The sequence below is a fragment of the Engystomops pustulosus genome, chromosome 1 (genome assembly GCF_040894005.1).
Source record: "Engystomops pustulosus chromosome 1, aEngPut4.maternal, whole genome shotgun sequence".
Lineage (NCBI taxonomy): Eukaryota > Metazoa > Chordata > Amphibia > Anura > Leptodactylidae > Engystomops > Engystomops pustulosus.
Genome location: NC_092411.1, coordinates 101421312 through 101443928, shown reverse-complemented (window position 1 = coordinate 101443928; position 22617 = coordinate 101421312). Strand labels below are relative to the sequence as shown.

The following is a 22617-nucleotide window of genomic DNA, read 5'->3' as shown; positions in this document are numbered from 1 at the left end:
ACTACGGGATCTACAAATTACACTTCTTCAAGCTGTATTTGATATGCTGACATCTCGATATCACCTAAGCAGTGATCGAATAATCAGATTATCTGATTATGGAAGAACTTTGGACTCTGATTGCAACATTCTATCAACTCCAGTATTTATTAATAATACTATCCTGCTTGTCCATAACACCTCAGTCTATTATAATTTTCAACAATAAACTATTTTTTCTAGACAATACAGTCTTTTTTGGTGTAGTAGGCACTTGGGCCCTTTTACTGCCAACCAACCGTGTTGCCCAGCCTGTGATTTCTATAATTGAAATTATCATGCATTGACATTTTTTCCTATTGTATATGGTTCATGACCAAGGTCATGTATTTTATTGCATATAAAAATTGTAATATAGAATATGCACAAACAGTGGTTTTAATATACTTCTACAACTATCAACACTACTATTTCTATTAAAATATTTTACTGCTTTAGTGGTAATTGGTGCTTGGTATTTTTATTATTTTCCTTTTCACATTTTTTGTTCAGGATAGACACCTGAACGCTACTGATAGCACCTCCACTATTTTCTATCTATGTTTTAGCCTAGGTGCCATGGACCAGTGCTGATATGTATATATATTTATATGTATGTGTGTCTATGATCCTCCTCGTATATTCCACAATCAGTGTGTAACTTGAAGCTGATGAGCCCCAGTGCAAAGTCTGTGCCAGGCCCCCAATCATAATGTTTGGTTTATAGTACTAATCTTATCATATGGGAAAGTGATACATTATGGGCCCCTTAAACCTCTTGGGTCTGGTTATGACCACACTCTCTGCATCCCTAAAATGAAGCCCTTCCCCACAAGTACCAGCACTATTGTCAGAAGTTAATAATGTTATCCTATAAGGCAGCATGTTTTGGCTCAGAAAAGTAGATTATAATAGTCATGTTGGGGGAGATTTATTAATCTGTTTTAACAAAATTCAAAACATAATTTGTAACTAAATCCACAATTATATTTTTATGGAAATCTTTTCTTTTTACTCCCTGTTTAATATGTTTTGTTTTACTTATTTACCATCCATCTGTTCCACCATTACCAACTATCTACATCAGTGCCTCAATTCTTCACTCACACACTCTATATTTTATGTAACCATACTAACTTATCACAGTGTTCTGTTGTGAAGCAAGAAATAACTTCTTATAAAGCACTGAAACATCTTTTGTCTCTCCTCTTTCTCCTGCTGCTTGCTGCAGGTCCCCTAACCCAGGTCCACCTTCTGTTTATTTTAACACTTCACACAATAAACCCTGCTAATCTTATCAATATTCAGTGTATTCCTTCTTCTCCACCCATAACCCCCCTTAAACCCATTCCCACTCTGTGTGCAATAAACTAGAATCTGTTCATGACCTCTTTCTTTCTAAGTCCTTTGACCTTCTGCCCATCACTGATACATGGATCCAGCAGGATGACTCTGCCTTCCTTGCGGTATTGTCTTATGGTGGCTTACACGTTTCTCACTGCTCCAGACCTGAGAATAGGTAAGAAGGAGGGGTAGGCATACTAGAGTCACAGAAAATATCCTGAAAAACCCTAACTCGGATCATACTCGAGTCAACAAAAAAAACCCCTCTGTACTCACCTTTCCGATGCCCCATGCAGGTCTTCTGTCTTCAGCTCCGGCTCCGTCTTCAGCTCCCCGTGCTGTCCCGTTGCACACATCATGATGTCAGCCGCTTACTGGGATACCATACTCAGATATTTTTTCTTATGTTTTACTAAATTCACCAAAAAAAACTAATGTGGGGGGAAAACAAAAAATCTTTTTTGCATCAGTATCTTCCAAGTGGCATAACATTTTATTTTTTGGCTACCGAGCTGGTTGATGGCTTGCTCTTTGTGGGACATGTTGTAATTTGCATCAGCATCATCCTAGAGTACATATGTTTTTTGCACTTTTTATTGCATTTTTTTGTGGGATGAAATAAAAATAGTTTTTTTTGCGTTGTTATGGATGTGGTACTGCTATTTATATGTGGTTTGTGTTATGATTTATACTTTTTTTGCCTTATATGTCTCATTATATGTTTATGGAGCATATGGGCATGTTTATTAATTTTTATTTAAGAACATTTATTTTTTTTTGCTTTTTTATTAGTTCCACCAGGAAACATGAACAAGCAATCATCTGATTGCTTGCTCATGATAATATCCTGCAATACTAATGTATTGCCGGATAATAGCAGTGTCAGCCTATGCACATGCTGCATAAGACTTGTATTGCTTTACACTTTTCATAAATCTTCCCACTGTACATATTTACTTATTGATATTATCCACTAGAAATTACATCTACTACTGCCCATGTGAATGTAGATTTATTTTATTCTTCCTGTTATTATATTAGATTATTTCCTTCCAGAGAGATTGTGCTGCCACCTACTGAAAACATCAAGGAATTGTAGACTTATATTTGTCAGGCCCTGAATATATTCTCTATCAGTGTGTCTCTTGCACAGTAATACAGAGCAGTGTCCTCAGTCTTCATGTTGGTCATTTGTAGATATAACATGTTATTACTGTTATCTCTGGAGATTGTGAAGCGTCCTTTTATAGAATCTGCATAGTATGTGCTACTGCTATCATACATATATCCCAACCACTGTAATCCTCTGCCAGGAGCCTGTCTGACCCAGCCCATCCAGTAGCTACTGAATGTGAATCCAGACCCTTTACATGAGAGTTTATAAGACTCTCCGGGCTTTATCATCACTGAGTCTGATGACTGGACAAGTTCTTCTTGTGACTGGACACCTGGAAAATACAGAAAGCAAATTCTCTGAGTAATGTTATCATTAGCAAGTTATTATATCTGTTTAAGAGGCGTCTTATATGAAGTCTCACCTGAAAACTTTGTTATAAATAATATGCAGAGGAGCAGGGAAGTCCTCATGGTTGATGTGTTCAGTTCTGATCTACACATTTACAATCAGCAGAGAAGATAATTGTCTTCTTATATTGCTGGAAATTTCAGGATAGGAAATGATGGCAGCATATTTGCATATAATGTATATTTATATAATTACCTCTGCTCAATCACCAGGGTATTATAGTTTTAACCTCTTAACAACCATATTTATATCCTGCTTGTCAATGTGAGTAAATGCAGTTACTTGTTAATTGTCCTGTTGTAATAGAGATCTGGCTGATACTGGGACAATATGATCTCCTTGAAGTGACAGGGGACTGAAAAGCTCATCTACAGTAGCTGTCACAAAAATAAAAATTAATCAACAGAGCACTTTAAACTTGTGACTTACTGAGGAACACTACAATTATAGGAAAAAGGGTAAATGGTAAATGACAAAAATATATATTTGAAAGTAAATCTACCATCAAAATCCAGCACGGATAAACCAGGGATATTTACTTATACATCCAGGCACTATGACTGTGGTAATTTTCTTATGTTTGATATCCATGTCCTACTCCCTTATAAAATCAACTTTTAAAACTTGGCTAAAGAGCCTAAATGACTCTAGGGGTGTTATTAGAGCCCTTCAGTGCTTCAGTTTCATAGGCTGTTACAATGAACAGATCTCCCCTCCCTCTGCTCTCTTACTCCTCCTCTCCCTGACTGTGTCATGTAGCAGCAGCAGGAATTGCCATGGGAGGGGAGATCGGCTTTGGACTATAAGTGTTAATGGTTTGTCATGCCTGATTTTGATGGTAGATTTCCTTTAAAGAGTAAAAATCTTGTAAAATATATAAACTCTCTCACACTGCCAGGGAATATTATATGTGAGCTGGCAGCAGTTCACAATACATATTGTGAGAAAGTGAGAGGTGTCGTGTGGGAGAACCGCTGTCTGCCCTACAGGCAGATGAAGGGTGTGTGGTAAAAGCCCTGGATTTGTCTGCAGTAACCCAAGGGTTAATGCAGATATTTGGTAAGCGGGAAAAGTCTGTTTGGTCTATGTTGGCCTAGCTAGCATAGACACCTTTGTAATGTCTGTACTGGGCCTGCTTGTTATGGAGTAGGGGTAGGCTGGTAGTGGGACTCCTACTCCACCCGGGCTTCGGTCCTGGGTTTCCGTATAGTCTACAGGTGCGAGTCACAGACCTCGTTAGAGCCTGATTTACACTGCAGGTCAGAAGCAGTAGGTGAGGCACTACCTGGAGAGCTGAAGGCTGGACCATGTTTACACAGCAAAGGTAACTGAGTGCCTCCTGATATTCTGCTGGCCAAGAGCGTGTGCCAGGCAGCCTGGTACATGTATAGTTAGGTGCTGTTATTGTATTAGGCAGTGCCCAGACGGGCAGGGTTTATTTAGTATTTTTTATGTGCCTAAGCCAAGGCTGAATTTGTGTTTTGACAAAGAAGTGTTAATAAACACTTGATTTTTGGACTTTAACTCTGCGTGTGTCCCTGCTTCCTGCACTGCTACAAGGCATCTATCAGAGCAATTCCCCACAATATACATCAAAAACCAATCTAATAATGCAACCTCATGAGAGAAAAAAGTGACTTGTATTTTGTCCCATTCTTATCTGCTCTTAGGCCTATGAAAACATTTTATACTAATTAGTGATTAGAGCATACTCACAGATGCAGTATACCACTAAGATATTTACTATCATTTAAAACACCTTTATAAATAAATGGCTGAATACATGAAACTTTTTCTCCTCTTGTGGCTCAACTCCAGCTTGTGAAACTGCTAAGTTTCTTGCTCAGATCTGTCATTAGTAGACTCTAGTTCATAGGTTTAGGGAGGTGGTACAGGGTAGTAGGAAAGACACAGACACAGACACATTAGAAGCTGAGATGCGACAGCCAACAAGTGCTTTTAAAACATACAAAATCACCAACAAGAAAAATATAGATTCATTATAGATTCATTATAGAACTTCTACCATCAGGATGAAGGATTGTAAACCAAGCATACTGACATACTGGTGTGTGCCCCCTCTATCAGAATCTGCTGTTTTTTTAAACTTCTTGTTTTTATGGAAAAAAAGTAAAAAAAATATGCAAATGAGCCCAGATCCTGCTAGAGGGGGCACACACCTGTATGTCAGTGTGCTTAGTTTACAATCCTTCATCCATGTGGTAAATGGATTAAATCTAACACATCATCATTTATACAAAAGTGTCATCAATGCTAACAGTGGTAAACAATGTTATAACATCCACTTGTACATGGAATAAAAATATGTAGGTTCATTTTAGATTATCTTCTGCTTTAATCCTCTTGTTGTTTTCTTTACAGATATATATAATGTACACTGCCTTCTAGTGAGGAGATGAAGAATCTTTCTACTAGTTTATGTTACTAGTTTAATTATGAATCATTCTTTAATAGAATCTTCATAGTAGAGGTAACTGCTATCACACATATTTCCCACCCACTGTAATCCTCTGTCTAACCCAGCTCATCCAGTAGATACTAAAGGCGAATTCAAGTTCTTGAGACTGGACAACTGGAAGTTATATCCATAGGAACATCTCATCAAAAAGCTTGTAATATCTTTCTTCTAATGTTGCAGTTATGTTTCTAGTAAAGGTCTACTGAAAAGCAGGTCAGTAATAGAGAGAGGAGCAGGAAAGTCTTAATTGCTGTGGATTAACTTCTAGGAGGTGTTGTGTGACCCATCAGCAAAGTCTTTGTTATGTAGGAAGTGATATAGAATAGGAAGTGACATATGGTGAGACATATTGTAACGTCCGTGCCAAAACTTCCCTCTATCCACAGTTTGCAGAATAGGTGGCGTTACTTTGTGTGTGAACTGTGGCTTTGTGTTTGGATTAACTGTGCCACACTCTGCTCCTTGCATTTTAGCCCTGCCTTGCAAGGGTTACAAGCCTGATGGACAGTTCCCCCAGTCTGCTGCTGAAGACCTTATATACCTGCCAACTCCCATCAGACCTTGCTGGTTATTCAGTCTGATCTCTGTATCTTGTGCTCTTGCTATCTTTGTTTGCTATTTTGTGTTTTTAATTTTCTGCTTTGCCTACCGACCATTCTTTTGCTATATGATTCTGTACCTTTGCCGCCATCTTGGTTTTGACCCGGTTTGTTTGACTCCGCTTGTCTGTCTGTATCTGTTGTATGTCCCTCGTATCATTTATCTCCTAGTGCGACCCCTCCTTCCTGTCTGACTTGTGTCAGTTTCTGTTACCAGTGTGAACAGTAGTCTACACCTGTCTTCCTTTTACCTGTCCGCTCCACCATCCAGCAGCTGCCAGACGAAGTAGGTTTTCCTTGTCATCTTGTAGGATGCAGAATATTACTGTATATAAAATATATACATATAAAAATATAAAAGTAAAATAAGTATAGATATAAATGAATGTTATATTTCTTTGCTATTTCCAACATATTTTTACATTACTATAATCGTCAGATCTGTTGTCTACTCTGCCTTATTGTGTTTTGTCTGTCTGTCTTGTTACATGTTCACACTTTACCCAGGTAGGGAATGTCGACCAGGTACTGGCCTCCGTTTAGGGGGACCCAATCAGCAGGCAGGGACAGATTGGGGGGTCTCAATGTCAGGGTTCACTGTCTTTTTGTCCTGCCATTACAATGGCTAGATTAATAATTGCTAGAGTATGACCAACTTTGAAAACACGACATACAAAAGTGAAAGAGATTGCTGGAAAAGAACATGACTGAGCTGTGTGGAGGAAGAAATAGGAAGGGCAATGTGGAATTCTCCCAATTATGAAAGTATTTGTGGGCCCTGTTAAAGTGGACATTAGTAGGTATGAAGTGAGAATTAGTGTTTATTTTTCTCTTGACGTGTGGGGTGCGGATGTTAAGGGGGAAGGGAGTATGGTTGAAGATATTTAAAGTGTCTATTTTATAAATGGCATGCAGTTTATGTGAGAATGAAAAGGTGATTTAGTATGAAAATGTAAAGGAATTTGGGGCTTTGTGATCTGTAGACTGAGGTGTAGGGAGTAGAGGTGAATTTAAAAGAAGGGGAGGTTCGGATGGAAATAGATTAATGATCAATATTTTCTTTATGTTTATTTTTGATGAGTCATTTCTTCAGACATGAAGAAATGATGACAATTAAAATTTTTGGTTTGTAATAGTAGCTTGTGCACTTACAGAATGCCTTCTCGTTTTATGAGGGGGCAGAATGTTGAGTTGACTTAGGAGAGAGGGGAGGTTGGTATCGATGATGCTACTTGAGCCCGAATAAATACCCCTGGGATGACACTGTACAAAATATTGCATAATTTTAATTAATTAATAACATTTGGATGTATCGTAATTGCATCCAGTATAGGTTGGCTTGAACTTATGGAAACTTCTTAAAGAGGACTTTTCACCACCTCACACATGTGAAGATTATCATAACATCCTGTAGGGGCTGCTACACAGATTCAGAAACACTTGTAATTTTCCTTCTAACCCCCACAGTTGCGGAGATAACATTCCCAGTGTTTGACCATTGTAATCAGTGTTTGGTCAGAGAGGAGGAGCTTAGGCTGGAGCTGGAGGCATGTGTTATTCTAATTTTCTCTCATACCGTCCAATCAGTGGCAGGCAATGTCAGAGAAACGATTAGACTGGCCGTACTAACGTCACTGTACCCAGAATTCCCACCCGGCTAGCAAACAAAACAGAGACTCAAACGTTTGGATAAACGTGGGGGAAAATGTGGGGGGTCAGCCACAGCTTTAATCTTTAAACAAAATAACTGTCGGTCCAAATGGGGAACCCGAGACTCTCCTACTACCACCTTGCATGCCAGGCTCCGCCTCCGCGGGGCATGTCCTCGTTGATTTGTCAGGTGATTTGTGCTAACTCCCGAGAGGGTCAAAGATTCCCCCATAGGCCACTAGGAGAACAGTGTACCCCTACACTGTGCTCCGACCCCCACAAACAAGGAACAAGGCCCTCTCGATAGCGTCCTGAAGCCCTGAAAGAAATATGTCAAGACCAATTTCATTCAGGTGAACGCCATCATCCAACATGAGCCCCGCATTGTCTCCTTCCAGATGCCTGTGGCAAATAACCACGCCACATCGTGAACAGACGAATCTGGATACCCGCATATTCAGCATTCTACGTGCCCGCTCTATGGACTCGGGGTTCCGTGCACCGTTCCAGATGACCCAGGGTATAACTTCCGACCAGACCACCACCAAGTCTGAGAAGAAAGCGGCAAAACACTCGATGTTGGATTTCATGACTGATATCAGCTCCGCCAAATGAGTCGAGCACATGTCATTAACTCTAGCTTGGATAACAAGCATGGTCGGGCCAGAAGACAGCTTGCCAATCGCCACTACCTCCGGAAGAACTTGCAGCCACTTCAGACCTTTAAAATGCCTCTCCATGACAGATCAGCCAACATAAATCCGAAATTCAAACCCCCAGGACGTACCGCCGCCCGGCTAGCGGCCCAATAGATGTAAGAATGGCCCAGTAACCATACCTTAGGCCGAGGGGTACCTGAAAGAAAAACAACAGTTAGTCCAGCAATAAGTTAGGACGAACATAACGTTTAAAACAATTGGATTTCCTCCTCCCAATGCGCATGATGTCGGCATCCGAGAGTCCCGCGGCATCAGCAGTCGTAGCTGCACCAATACGGAAAGAATGAGTGCCAAACTCCCACGGGGGGACCCACGCAGAAGCCAAGGTCCGTTTATACAATGACACGAACTGAAACCTCGTGAAATGCGACCCATCGAGATGGCACAAAAAGGAGGGGGCTTGCGGCCAACAAGCAATGTATGCCCGCAACAACTGGACTGGACAGAAAGGGCCTTCTAAACTTCCCACTGTCAACCAAACCCCTGTACCATATATGTCCGTTTTGGATTTTTTTACATGGACATGGAGTCGCCCACCAAAAACACACCCTCTCCCCCGAGCCCCACAGCCGCTCTGCTGGATGCCGCTACCAACTCACTTATACGCAACGCGCAAAAGAAAGCCAGCGTGAAGCTACACTGAAGCAGAAGCGCCTCGAAAAGAGAAGAGCAAACATCAGCCGACGCCATGCACAGACGCTGCAATAACAAAAAGGAAACTGGCCGCCGGGAGTCTCTGACCGCCTGCTCCTTGCCCCAACCCCTTAACAATAACAAAATTTGAAAATCTTTAGTCACATCTTAAAACCCCCATAACTTCAAGGGCCACCCCCGCCAGCCCGTTTTTAACTGCCGCTAACGAGAGGCCCTGCGCGCGCAATAGAGCAAGGTACCATAGCAAGGTATCTTTCGCCGTCATTATTTGGTCCCCACGATCCGGCACCAGCAAGCTATACCACTCGCCCCACGCCTTACCATGACTGCTCCACGTGCTTGCGGCCAATGAGGACTGCATCAACGGTGCTAGCTGCATGTCACCAGGTCCCACAGGAAGGGGGGCAAGGGCACCCCTCTGGGTCCACCAGGGGGTGGAAATCCCTGATACGCTGGAGCTGAGAACGAGACAACACATCAGCCACAGAGTTAAGTTCACCCAGCACATGTCTGGCCCTGAAAACTATGTTGATGCCTCAGCAGCGCCAATACCTGTAAAGAACTGGACGTAAGGTTATTCAGGGCATGAACCGTGCTCTCATTGTCTGACCTAAAACGGATCCTCTTATTGTGCATGGTAGGCCCCCACAGCTCAACGGCAACTACAATGGGGAATAACTCCAGTAAAGTCAAGTTTTTTGTGAGCCCGTCTAACATCCAACTCGAAGGCCAGCGTTCCGCCAACCACCGTTTGCCGAAAATGGACCCTGCTGCGTCTGTGTACAATTGCAAGTCAGAATTATCCATTTCTGGCTCCAGGAAAGCCGTAACCCCACTGTAATCCGTCAAGAAGGACCTCCACACCTTCAAATCCTCCTTTAGCACCGATGTCATGATGATACGGCTTAGATGTTCCAGCCGTAGCAAGGGATAACCTCCTAGAAAACACCCTGCCCATGGGGAATATTCGGCATGCAAAAGTCAGCTGACCCAAAAGTGACTGTAAGCGCTGTAAAGTCACTTTCTCTGACAACAGGCAAAGGTCAATATTGCCGATTAGGTGAGACAATTTGTCCGCCGGAAGGCTGAGGGTCATGCTGGCTGAGTCAATCAAAATACCCAGAAACGACAGGCGTTAAGCCGGGCCCTCAGTCTTCTCAGCCGACAAAGGAATCCCAAAATAACTAGCAAAGTGGCAAAAAACATTTAAAAATCTCTCACATTCTGCCGACTCCTTTCTTTCAACAAACAGGCGGAACCCGACTCCAAGCGGATGACCCATTCCAAAAAACTACTGAACATCTCGAAATATCTACAAGAAATTGAACAGCCCATAGGCAGGCACATGTCGACGAAGAAAGAATTGTCAAGTTTACAACCCAACAGATGAAAACAAGATGGATGCACCGGGAGCAAGCGGAAGGCCGACTCAATGTCCGATTTTGCCATAAGGGCTCCGGGACTGGCCCTGTTCACCAGCAGTATCGCCCTGTCAAAGAGGGATGCCATCGTTAACAGAGTCTCCTGGTGGGTAGGAAAGATAATGTATCAACCTAAACTTACCCGATTCTTTCTTCGGCACTAAACCCAAGGGAGACACCCGCAAATTTCCAAAGGCGGTTCAACAAAAGGGCCCGCCATCCTGCCCAGCTCAACTTCCTTCAACAGCTTCTCAGCCACAATCTCAGAGTTATCCCTCACTGACTTCAAATTATCGAAAAAAAACAAACCAGACTGTGGAACAAAAGGAATCCGTAAACCTGAAGAAAAACCATCAAGCAGCAATTTTGCCTCCTGTTTCAGATGGTAGCTGCCTAGCCACGGGCGCATCCTTTGCACCTGCACTGGGGTCCTCCCCCCTGCCGCTAGCAGCAGATCTGAATAAGGGCTTTTGCCTCTTAAAGCAGCGGAGGGCAGAATCCTGACCACACTCCGGCTTCTGCTGCACAATAACGCTTGCTAAAATCGCAAAAGCCTGCAACCAGTCAACAAACATCTTTGACACCTTTGGCTTCTTCTCTTCCCCTTTCTCAAAGCGCTTTTCCTTATCCACCATTAACTGGTCCGGTGGCAACAACGCCCAGATGTCAACAAATTCAAATCGTATTATTTTTTCCTTCAGGTCAGCCGTCAATCGCGCACCCAAAGGGGCAACGCCACAAAATATGTATCTCTGAATAGCATCCCTGATGAACCTGAAACCTGTGCAGCCTCCATTTTTGCTAACACTGCCCTCAGGGCACCAACCACATCATCACCTTGTACAGAATTTTTTTCCAGGCATTCTCACAAGATAACTCACCAACAGATGTCCCCGCTGGAAGAGTCACCGCTGGCATTGCGGGTGCCTGAGGTGCACTGGGGGTCACCGCTGGGGGAGCTGTCGGGGGTACCCTTGCTTCATTAACGCCATATTGCGAAGAAGCCTGATGCCGTCTCCTCGACCGACTCTCAATACGGCAGCCGTGTCCACCACTGGATGATGATGAAGAGCACCGGGAATACGTCCGGCCCCAGCTGGATCTACCAGAACCCCTACTGTCTTGACCGGGAGACCGTGACCGCCTATGTCCGTATTACGTGGAACGGGAAGGGGATCGGACAGAACGGGATCGGTGTCTACACCGTCCCTCTGGACAAGACCTCGCGGACCGGGTGCTTGAGTGGTGCCTGTAACGCGGGATATCTACACAGCTACAGGCCACACTGAACCTGCTGTGAACCCGGTGACCACTGTCCCGCAAATCGTTGGCCGCTAAATCAGCGCCTGTAGACTCCCTATCCCCGCCTGGCGGAGAAGGGGGGGTATGTGAGAGGGTGGGACCTGAAGGGGGGTGTGTGTAGTGTTTTGTGCAACTACAGGCTGCTGAGCAGCCACTGACACTTGTGTTGGAGGAGGTGTTCGGGGGGGCAGGTTGTTTAGCAGGGGGCATTGCCTGACTGGCTCCGCAACCTGCGCTGCACCTGATTGCGCAGCCAGGTTGTCCGCAGGAGGAAGTGAGGGAGCGGTCATGCTCCCTCCCTCCTCCCCGCGCGTGTCCGGAGCTGGTCCCGCCGCCACCCTCCCGCGCGCTGCAGAAGAGGTGCGGCGGGAAGCAGCAGTAGCCGTCGGGGGAGCAGAGGCCGGGTTCCTGGACGGGGCCCGAGTCCGACTCCTCATTTTTATTGGGGATGGGCTAAGCCTGCACGGCGCTCTACTGCGCCGTGCAGGACGGGCAGTGGGGGGGTCAGAAGAAGGAGCCGCTGCAGTAGGAGGAGCGGGCATGGGGCTGGCCAGCAGCGGAGCCAGCCAGCCGGAGCCCTCCCTCCGCAGCTTCTCCTCCAAAAGGGCCATGAGAGTGGGGTCTGCAATACTTGCAGGTCCAGGAAATCTTTCCTGGCGCGGAGCCGTCCTGAAAGAGGACGGGATGCGAATCGCGGCCGGGTGGGAGGGATTGCGGGGCGGGCCGTGCTCCAAACAATAGAGCACGGCCAGTCTTGCAACCCCCCGGCTTAAGCAGCCCGCGGGTTTAACATGAATATTGATCTGTGAGTTTTTTCTATGTTCATCTAATGGTTGTGTTCACACACATTCCGCTAATATACTGTTGACATTATATTTACGATGTTTCGGCAGTTTTGCTTGTGGTTGCATTTACGTGGTACTTGCGCCAGTTGCGTTTACGCGACGTTTGCACCGGTTGCGATTACTCGCCGTTAGCGGCAGTTGCGATTACGAGGCATTTGCGCCATTTATGTCACGTTTACGCTTACGCTGCATTTGCGTTACACACAGTGTTTGCATTATGGTTATTCTTAAGCGCCATTTGCGTCAAGTTGCGATTCGCTGCATTTGCAGCACACTTTCGCCTACGGGCCGCTTGTCTCACATTTATGTTTGCGTTTATGCATACGCACCATTTGTGGCGCGTTTTTACGTGCATGCAGTGTTTGAGGTTTGTTTACAGATTTTCTGTTTATGTTGAATTTGCATTTATGTCTAGTTAACATCATGTTTACGCTTATGTGGCATGTGAGTTGATGTCTCGTTTGCACTTACGTTTACATTGCATGTGTGTTTACCAATGTGTGTAACATTGCATTTTTGGTGTGGTGTAAATGCCTCATTATATACACATAATGTATATTTATACCATTACCTCTGCTCAAGCACCAGGGTATATACAGGGTATATATGTCGTTGTGATATATCTTGGATAATATGATTTTATTAAATATATTATGTGTTTAACACTTATGCTTTTAACCTCTTAACAACCATATTTGCATCCTAGTTGTCAATGTTAATAAATGCAGTTACCTGTTATTTGTCCTGTTGTACTAGAGATCTGGCTGGGGCAATATAGAGCAGCATGGTGGCTGAGTGGGTAGCACTTCTGCTCTGCAGCGCTGAAGCCCTGGGTTCGTTTCCCACCCAGGTCAACATCTGCAAAAGAGTTTGTATGTTCTCTCTGTGTCTGCGTGGGTTTCCTCTGGGTTCTCTGGTTTCCCACACTCCAAAACATACTGGTAGGTTGTTAAGATTGTGAGCACCATGGGGATAGGGACCAATTAGTCATGTTTTGTGCAACGCTGCATAATCTGTGTGCGCTATATAAATAAAGAATTATTATTATGATCTCCCTGAAGTGACAGGGGACTGAAAAGCTCATCTACAGTAGCTGTCACAAAAATAAAAATAAATCAACAGAGCACTTTAAACTTGTGACTTACTAACCGAGGAACACTACAATTAAAGGAAAAATATAAATGACAAAAATTAAAGTAAAATGTAAATGACAAAAATATATATTTTAAAATAAATGTACCATCAAAATCCAGCATGACATTTACCTACAGATCCAGGCACTGTGACTGTGGTAATTTCCTTATGTCTGCTATCAATGGCCTCCACGTGGGTCGGCGCTATGGGTAGGCAAAGTGGACAACTGCCAAGGGCCCCTGAAAGGGGAGAATCTCTTCTGTCAAATGAATCTTGAATTGTGTTTCTAGGTGCCATGGATCCAAAGATTTTCAGGTTTAAAGTGAGAATATCAGGTGCCATTTTTATATATAAAAATCACTCCCGACGGCAGTTTAACAGTTAATATCTCTGTTTTCCTCTTTCATATAAAAGAGGAGACACTCTTCTTTCATAGGAAAAAACAAGTGAGTTACTATGTGTCACAGAGCCAGAGAGACAGCCCTCTGAAATGTACCCCCCCCCCTCCAGATTCTTGGCTGGCAGGCTACAGGGAGAATTTGCTGCACACAGGAGCTGCTGCACCTCATATATAATGGAAATAATCACTTTATATGTTACTACATTTTGAGAAGGGATAATATCAACTAATATTCATGTTTTTAACCCTTCTCTATGCAGAGCTATCAAAGAACACACTTTCTCTCCTATTGCCTTTTATTTCTTGATAGTTTTTTTTTGTGAAAATTTACGATTTGATTGTCTTTGCCTAATGTTACTACATATTAACACCGCGACCCAGAACATGTCCATAAAATTATATGTAACACCAAAAACACACACATGTTCTGGAATAAAGTTTTTATTTCCCACTATCTTCCATTATTTACACCTATGTTATGACGTTCTCACTCAAATTCTTATGAAGCGCGGAGGGTCCTGTTATTGTGCGGCTAATACATTGGCGCACATCTAAAAGGGACTTTTGTTATCTCATTGGCTTGGTTTATGAATATATAGTTATTCATTTGGGTTAACATTCTGTAAGGGAGTAAACAATGATAGATCTATGTGAAGCTCAGTGCAATTTTCTGCAAAAATTGTCTGGTGCCCCTGGATTTTACGTTCCCTTTGCTGCATATTTCGGTGAATATACACATGTGGGGTCTGTATGATCTCCTCACCTCATGCTGTTTTAGGAAAATATATTTTCTTTATATAAGTATTCTGGATTTGTACATATTTTAGAGGAAATTTTAAATGTTAACTGCCAAATGCATCGCCTGGTTGTCTGCTTTCAAAATTCTATAGGTTTTATGGCTCCTTTACTTTTTATTCTGTTTTATTGCTATATTTTGCAGGTTGTGGATTTATTTATGTGAACATATCAATATGAGGCGTTTGTGAACTCTACACATGTCCATCTATTACATTTAAGAGATGTGAAGATAAATATTTTCTGTTTGGAGCACATTTTTTGCCATCGAAGTCAAGTTTTAGGTATTTTAAATAAAATGTTTCAGTTTGAATCAAAATTGCATGAAGGCGCCTATGTCTATAAACTCTTAAATGCAATTTTGAAACTGGGGCAAATTTCTGCTTTCAGAAATTATGTGGTTTGTTGGGTTTTTATTTTTAAACATCAAATATCCAGAAATGAAAGGGTTAATACCCCTTGGCTGAATTCCCGGGTGAAGATTCTTATCATCTATCTGTCAAGTTATCATCTCTTATAATCTGACCATTTATATATCTCACTTTTTCTCTATTTATTAATCAATAATTCTTTTCTATTTCTCTTTATCTTTCATATTTATCTTCTATCATAATAATTGTAATTAATAATTCTTTATTTATATAGCACACACAGATTATCCAGCACTGCACAGAGCTTGCCAAATCAGTCTCAGTCCCCAATGGGGCTCACAATCTATTCAACCTACCAGTAATTTTTTGGAGTGTGGGAGGAATCCGGAGGACCCAGAGGAAACCCACGCAAACACAAAGAGAACATGCAAACTCTTAGATGTTGACCAGCGCTGCAAGGCTATAGTGCTAGTACATTAAAATCATCAGATCTGTTGTCTACCCTGCCTTATTTGTAATAATAGCTTGTGGACTGATATGCCTTCTTGTGTTATGAGGGGGGGCAGAATGTTGAGTTGACTTAGGAGAGAGGGGAGGTTGGTAACGATGATGCTGGGTACCTACTTGAGCCTGAATACATACCCCTGGGATGAGCAATGCAAACAATATTGTATAATTTTAATAACATTTGGAAATATAGTAATTGCATCCAGTATGGGTTGGCTTGAACTTATGAAAACCTATTAAGGTCTAAGGAAAAGAAAAAAAGAAAGGAAAACATTTTTTCCTCTTCTTTTCCTCTCTTCTCTATTCCCCCATCTAAAGTAGGGATTTGGTCATCCTGTCAATTTCAAAAAGGCAATTTATTGATTAGTATGATGGGGAAATGGTACTTAGGTTGCTTAGATGAGCTCACAAATCTTCTGATCTAGGGGGTAATTTCTACTATGTATATTATGATTTTTATATTATTATTTGACATTTTAGAATAATTTTAAAGTTTGTTAAATTTTTTTTAACCCCTTCCCGCCGCAGCCCTTTTTCGTTTTTGCATTTTCATTTTTCACTCCCCACATTCAAAAATCTGTAACTTTTTTATTTTTCCATGTACAGAGCTGTGTGATGGCTTATTTTCTGCGTAACAAATTACACTTCAAAATGGAGTTATTTAATATTCCATGCCGTGTACTGGGAAGCGGGAAAAAATTCCAAATGCAGTGAAATTGGTAAAAAAACGCATTTGTGCTGTATTCTTGTGGGCTTGGATTTTACGGATTTCACTGTGCACCCCAAATGACATGTCTACTTTATTTTTTGGGTCGGTACGATTACGGGGTTACCAAATTTGTATAGGTTTTATAATGTTTTCATTCATTTAAAAAAATTAAAACCTGTACAAAAATTTTTTGGGGGATTTTGCCATCTTCTGGCGCTACTTTCATACTTTGGTGTGTGTAGCTGTGGGTGGTGCAGTTTTTTGCGTATTTTGATGATGTTTACAATGTTATCATTTTTAGGACTGTACCACCTTTTGATCACTTTTTATAGCATTTTTTTTTAAATGGCAAAAAAGTGCCATTTTCGACTTTGGGAGTGATTTTCCGTTACGGGGTTAAATGCAGTGAAAAACCGTTATCATATTTTGATAGATCCGGCATTTTCGGACGCGGCGATACCTAATGTGTTTATGATTTTTACTGTTTATTTATATTTATATCAGTTCTAGGGAAAGGGGGGTGATTTTAATTTTTAGGTTTTTTTATTATCATTTTTTTTTAAATTTTTTTTTATTTTTACTATTTTTCAGACTCCATAGGGTACTTTAACCCTAGGGTGTCTCTATGATCCACGCGCCGCCATCTTTTTGAAGCCGCCAGCACCTTTGCCGGCGGCGATCAGCAGGAAAACACCCGCGATCGGTGCCGGCATCGATCGCAGGTGTTACCGATAAGCCTTTGCTGCAATATGCAGCAAAGACTTACCGGCTATGGAGAGGGCTCAGCCCGCGAGCCCTCTCCATGTACCGGGACCCGACATGTGACGTACTATTACGTCACATGTCGGGAAGGGGTTAAAAAGCCTATGTCCCAAAAATAATGCTAACCTGAATGGTTTTATTTCATAAAATAAGCAAACTACTAGGAGTCTTATACTATGACAGATTTATCACCCGGCATCAGATTCTTATATGAATCTTGTCTTTTCATAAATCCTCCCCCTGTACTTATTTACTTATTCATATTATCCACTAGAAATTACATCTACTACTGCCCATGTGAATGTAGATTTATTTTATTCATCCTGTTATTATATTATACGTATTATTTTCTGCCAGAGAGATTGTGCTGCCACCTACTGAAAACATCGGGGAAGTGTAGAGTTATATTTGTCAGGCCCTGGATATATTCTCTATCAGTGTGTCTCTTGCACAGTAATACAGAGCAGTGTCCTCAGTCTTCATGTTAGTCATTTGTAGATATAACATGTTATTACTGTTATCTCTGGAGATTGTGAAACGTCCTTTTATAGAATCTGCATAGTGTATGCTACTGCTATCATACATATATCCCAACCACTGTAATCCTCTGCCAGGAGCCTGTCTGACCCAGTGCATGCCATAGCTACTGAAGGTGAATCCAGACCCTTTACATGAGAGTTTATAAGACTCCCCGGGCTTTATTACCACGGAATCTGATGACTGGGCAAGTTCTTGTGACTGAACACCTGGAAAATACAGAAAGCAAATTGTCTATATAATGTCATCATTTACAAGTTATTGTACCATATATATTTTTAGAGACATCTATTAAATCTCACCCGATAATTGTGCTAGTGATATGAAGAGGAGCAGGAAAGTCCTCATGGTTGATGTGTTCAGTTCTGATCTACACAATTACAAGATGATCAGCAGCGAGTATAATTGTCTACTTATAATGCTGGATATTTCAGAACAGGAAATTATGTCACTCCATTTGCATATCATGTATATTTATATAGATACCTCTGCTCAAGCAACAGGGTATATACATTTATAATAAGTCATTGTGATATACCTCAGATTACATGATTTTATTAAATATTTAATGTGTGGTTGACACTTATTTTAGAATTTCTTGGCTGGATATGCCAAGTAAGTGCTAGGCACGCTGCTTAAAGGGGACCTACCACCACGATTCTACCTATAAAGGTAGAACGGGTGGTAGGTGGATGAATGGGACGTAAGGATAGCCCTTTTTGGGCTAATCCTTACATCCCGGCTATCCTTTTGTAAACTTTAATCAGTTGATATGCTAATTTATTTAAGCGGCTACTAGGGCGTGGAGTAGCCGGACATGAGGCTACTAGTCGCGGCTACTCCGTGCCCCAGTAGCCTCGTTTCTCCGCCTACCAGGTAATCTTCGGCGCGCAGCACCTCGTAGCTGCGCGCCCTCGTCCGAGCACCCGGCTTGGCTTAGCAACGCCCCCTGCTCCTCTACAGCCAATCCCGAGTGTGGGGAGTTATTCATATATTTGAAACTGACACATGGAGAAGCTGTTTCCCAAGGGTGGGGGGGGGGGAAACTTCTCCTTTTCAGCCACTCCCAGTGGACGAGTGCCTAGTCACACAGTGGATGCTAATGAAAGATACAATATTACATATCTTTTTTTCTGTAAAACCTATTTTTTTTTATACAAAAACACTTTGACAGTGTATGTACTATGCTCTGTGGGGACTGGGGGAGTGCTAAAAATGGGTCTCCTGGTGACAGGTTCCCTTTAAGGATCCTCGGTGGACGATTGGTGGTATTTAAAAAATGTTTTTTATGTTCACTATTAAAAAAGGAAAGATACATAAAATAAAGCTAAAAAAAGCGTTTCAAGTGCGGGGCTCTTCCTCAGTAGCTTAGCTTTTCATTACAGTATCTATCTATGTTCCCATCAATATTTAAATCTGATGTCATAGTTTTACCAATGGTTCCCAAGACACATCACTATCATTTTTTTATAACACTTCCTCCCAATTGTTTGTATATAGACCCGCCATTATCAGTTTGTGTCATGAAAACTAAACTACTGAGGAAGAGCTCTGCACGCATTTGAAACGCCTTTTTCTAGCTTTATTTTATGTATCTTTTCTTTTTTAAAGGACACCTGTCATCAGGTCTCTGTCACTATTTCTGTCACCTCTACCTGTTGGAACAGCTCACAAGGAACCCATCCCCGCCTTTTATCTAGTCATTTCATACATTAATCATTGTAAAATCATCCATTCTTTATTATGTAAATGAGGCTGGTCACATGGTCAGAGGCAGTGATGTCGTCCCTGTTGCCCCTCCCCCTGCTCATGTCTGTGTGTAATGTATAGTAAAGCATTGCTAGTGTGTGCGCTGCATCTGCTGACATGTTGCATTCTCCTAATACACATGTGTGAGACACAGACATCAGCTACACAAGTACCTGACATGTTCTGCTATAACATGGCTGCCTGGAGCTGTTGTATCTCTCCTATACACACACAGGCTGCAGGTGGCGCCAGCACCAGGAAGCACATCATTATACAGCCTCACATCATTATACAAGCTGTCAGTCAAGCACTGGGGGTGTGGCTGTGCCTCCCACTCATGAATAAGCTGGACAACTGGAATATGCTAATGACTCATTTGACATTTCACAGGTCATTTGCATACAGCTTTAGGACCTCATTGCTTAGGTTTACAGGCATGAAGGGGGACAATGAAGGGATGGAGGCAATGCTCTCTAATGGCAGTTTATGAAAATATATTTAGTTTAGGGGGGTTATTTTGCCTGACGGGTTCTCTTTAATGGTGCAAAAACATTTTTTAAATACCACCAATTGTCCACCGAGGATCCTTAACCTCTACTTCCCGCACGGGGACATTCTATAACGACCCACTTCTGTGGCTCACAAACGGAGCCGGCAGCAGAAGCAGTGGCTGTCAAACTGGAAGCTGGTTGGAGGGTGCTGCCAACTGAGCAGGGGAGTATGAAAAAAACCCTGGTGGGCGGAAGCACAGGGTCTTGGAGCACATGTCAGTTCCAGTAAGCAGAGTGAGAAGCAAGGTCCAGTGTGCAGCTCCATGAAGCAGAGGTGTCTCAGGCCACTGCCTGGTACTCTTGGCAATTCAGGAGACAAAACCCCCAGAGCAGAGGTGCACTGTCTGGCAATCTTTCCTGCAGACCAGCTATCTCATACGAGCTTTCCACACTCCTGAACGTGCTGTTGATGTTAGGCCGTTGCCTGCTGTTCCAGTTCAAGAACTGAGCGTTGATTTGCACAACATGCCCCTGTGTGATCCTTGGATCTGGCTCCTTCACCAGCACGGGATCCCCATCCTCCAGCACCCAGGGATTCCCATATACACCTCATGGGTTGCCCCAGGCAGAAACACCTTTGTCAGCCTCTCCCTACAGATTTCTTGCACACACTACCTGCTGGAGACCTGCCAGGCTGTAGGCCCGTCCTCTGGTCCCAATACCAAGCACCGTGCCAATAGCAACATAAGCCAGCCACTCTGGTATTGTGGGACCCGGCTGTCTACAGCCACCGAAGAAAGGCTAGGCCCCGGTGGGGGATGTAGCACATCAAAAACCAATCTAATAATGGAGTCACATCAGAGAAAAAAGTGACTAGTATTTTTGTCCCATCCTTATCTGCTCTTAGGCTTATGAAAACATTATATACTAATGAGTGATTAGAGCATACTTACAGATAAAATATACCACTAAGATATTTACTATCCTTTAAAATACCTTTATAAATAAATAGGTGAATATATGAAACTTTATAATATATCATATTAGAGAGAAGTGGATCTTTCTCCTCTTATGGGTCAACTACTGCTCAGATGCTTCAGATTTCTTGCTCAGATTTGTAGACTCCAATTCATAGATTTATGGAGGTGGTACACAGCATTAGGAGATATACAGAAAAAGACCCATAAGAAGCTCAGATAAGACGGCAAACAAGTACTTTCAAAACATACAAAATCACCAACAAGAAAAATTTAAAAAACATCTGCCACCAGGATGAAATATTGTAAACCAAGCACACTGACATACTGGTGTGTTCCTCTTCTATCAGGATCTTCTGTTTTTTAACATCTTATGTCCTTGTTTTTACAGAAAAAAAGGTTTTACAAATTATGCAAATAAGTCCTGAGGGGCTACCAGGCTCCATAGAAACCCCTCAGGATCATTTGCATAAATTGTGAAAACTGTCTCTTTTTTTTTTAACTGAGGCATAAGAAGCTAAAAGAAGAGTGGATTCTGCCAGAGGTGGCACACACCCGTATGTCAGTGTGCTTGGTTTACAATCCTTCATCCAAGTGGTAGATGGATTAAATACAACACCACAGGAAACAAATCCATTATTACTGTAATCCTATGAGGCAGCATGTGTGGACTCAGCAAAGTGCATGTATAATAAATGTATTGTACTTTTATTTACAGAATGTCATCCACTAATAAAAAATCGACACAATACCCAAACAATACAGTTTACTTTTACTGCTGGCCATGTGTAAACATACTTATTTTATCCTTCCTGTTATTATGTTAGATTATTTCTTGCCAGAGGGATTGTACTGCCATCTACTGAAAGTATCTGGAAATTGTAGACTTATATTTGTCAGGCCCTGGATACATTCTCTAGCACTGTGTGCCTTGCACAATAATACACGGCAGTGTCATCAGTCTTCATGTTGGTCATTTGTAGATATAACATGTTATTACTGTTATCTCTGGAGATTGTGAATTGTCCTTTTATAGAATCTGCATAGTATGTGCTACTGCCATCGCTAGTAATAGCAGAGACCCATTGTAATCCTCTGCCAGGAGCCTGTCTGACCCAGCTCATCCAGTAGCTACTGAATGTGAATCCAGAAGCTTTACATGAGAGTTTATAAGACTCCCCAGGCTTTATCACCACTGAGTCTGATGACTGGACAAGTTCTTGTGACTGGACACCTGGAAAATACAGAAAGCAAATTCTCTGTGTAATGTCATTGTTAGCAAATTATTATATCTGTTTTAGACATGCCATATATAAAGTCTCACCTGAAAACTTTGTTATAAGTGATATGCAGAGGAGCAGGAACGTCCTCATGGTTGATGTGTTCAGTTCTGATCTACACATTTACAAGATGATGAGCAGAGAATATAATTGTCTTTTTATAATGCTGGATATTTCAGGAAAGGAGGTGATGGTATTCAATTTGCATATAATGTATATTTATATAGTGGCCCCTGCTGAATCACAGGCGTATATACATATACAGATGTCATTTTGATATGTCTCGGATTACATAATTTTATTAAATATATTGTATGGTGTTGGCTTAACATTTAACATTTTATATTAA

At 42.1% G+C, this 22617-nt stretch overlaps 1 gene segment (V, D, J or C); it reads right to left on the bottom strand.

Moving 5' to 3' along the window:
- LOC140128465 (immunoglobulin heavy constant mu-like) overlaps positions 1–22390 on the bottom strand; it is a 476316-nt gene extending 453926 nt beyond the window's left edge. Inside the window, 2 exon segments of the C gene segment in view lie at positions 21920–22222; positions 22313–22390. Of these exon segments, the coding sequence occupies positions 21920–22222; positions 22313–22361 (352 nt within the window).
- Between the last annotated feature and the right edge of the window lie 227 nt (positions 22391–22617).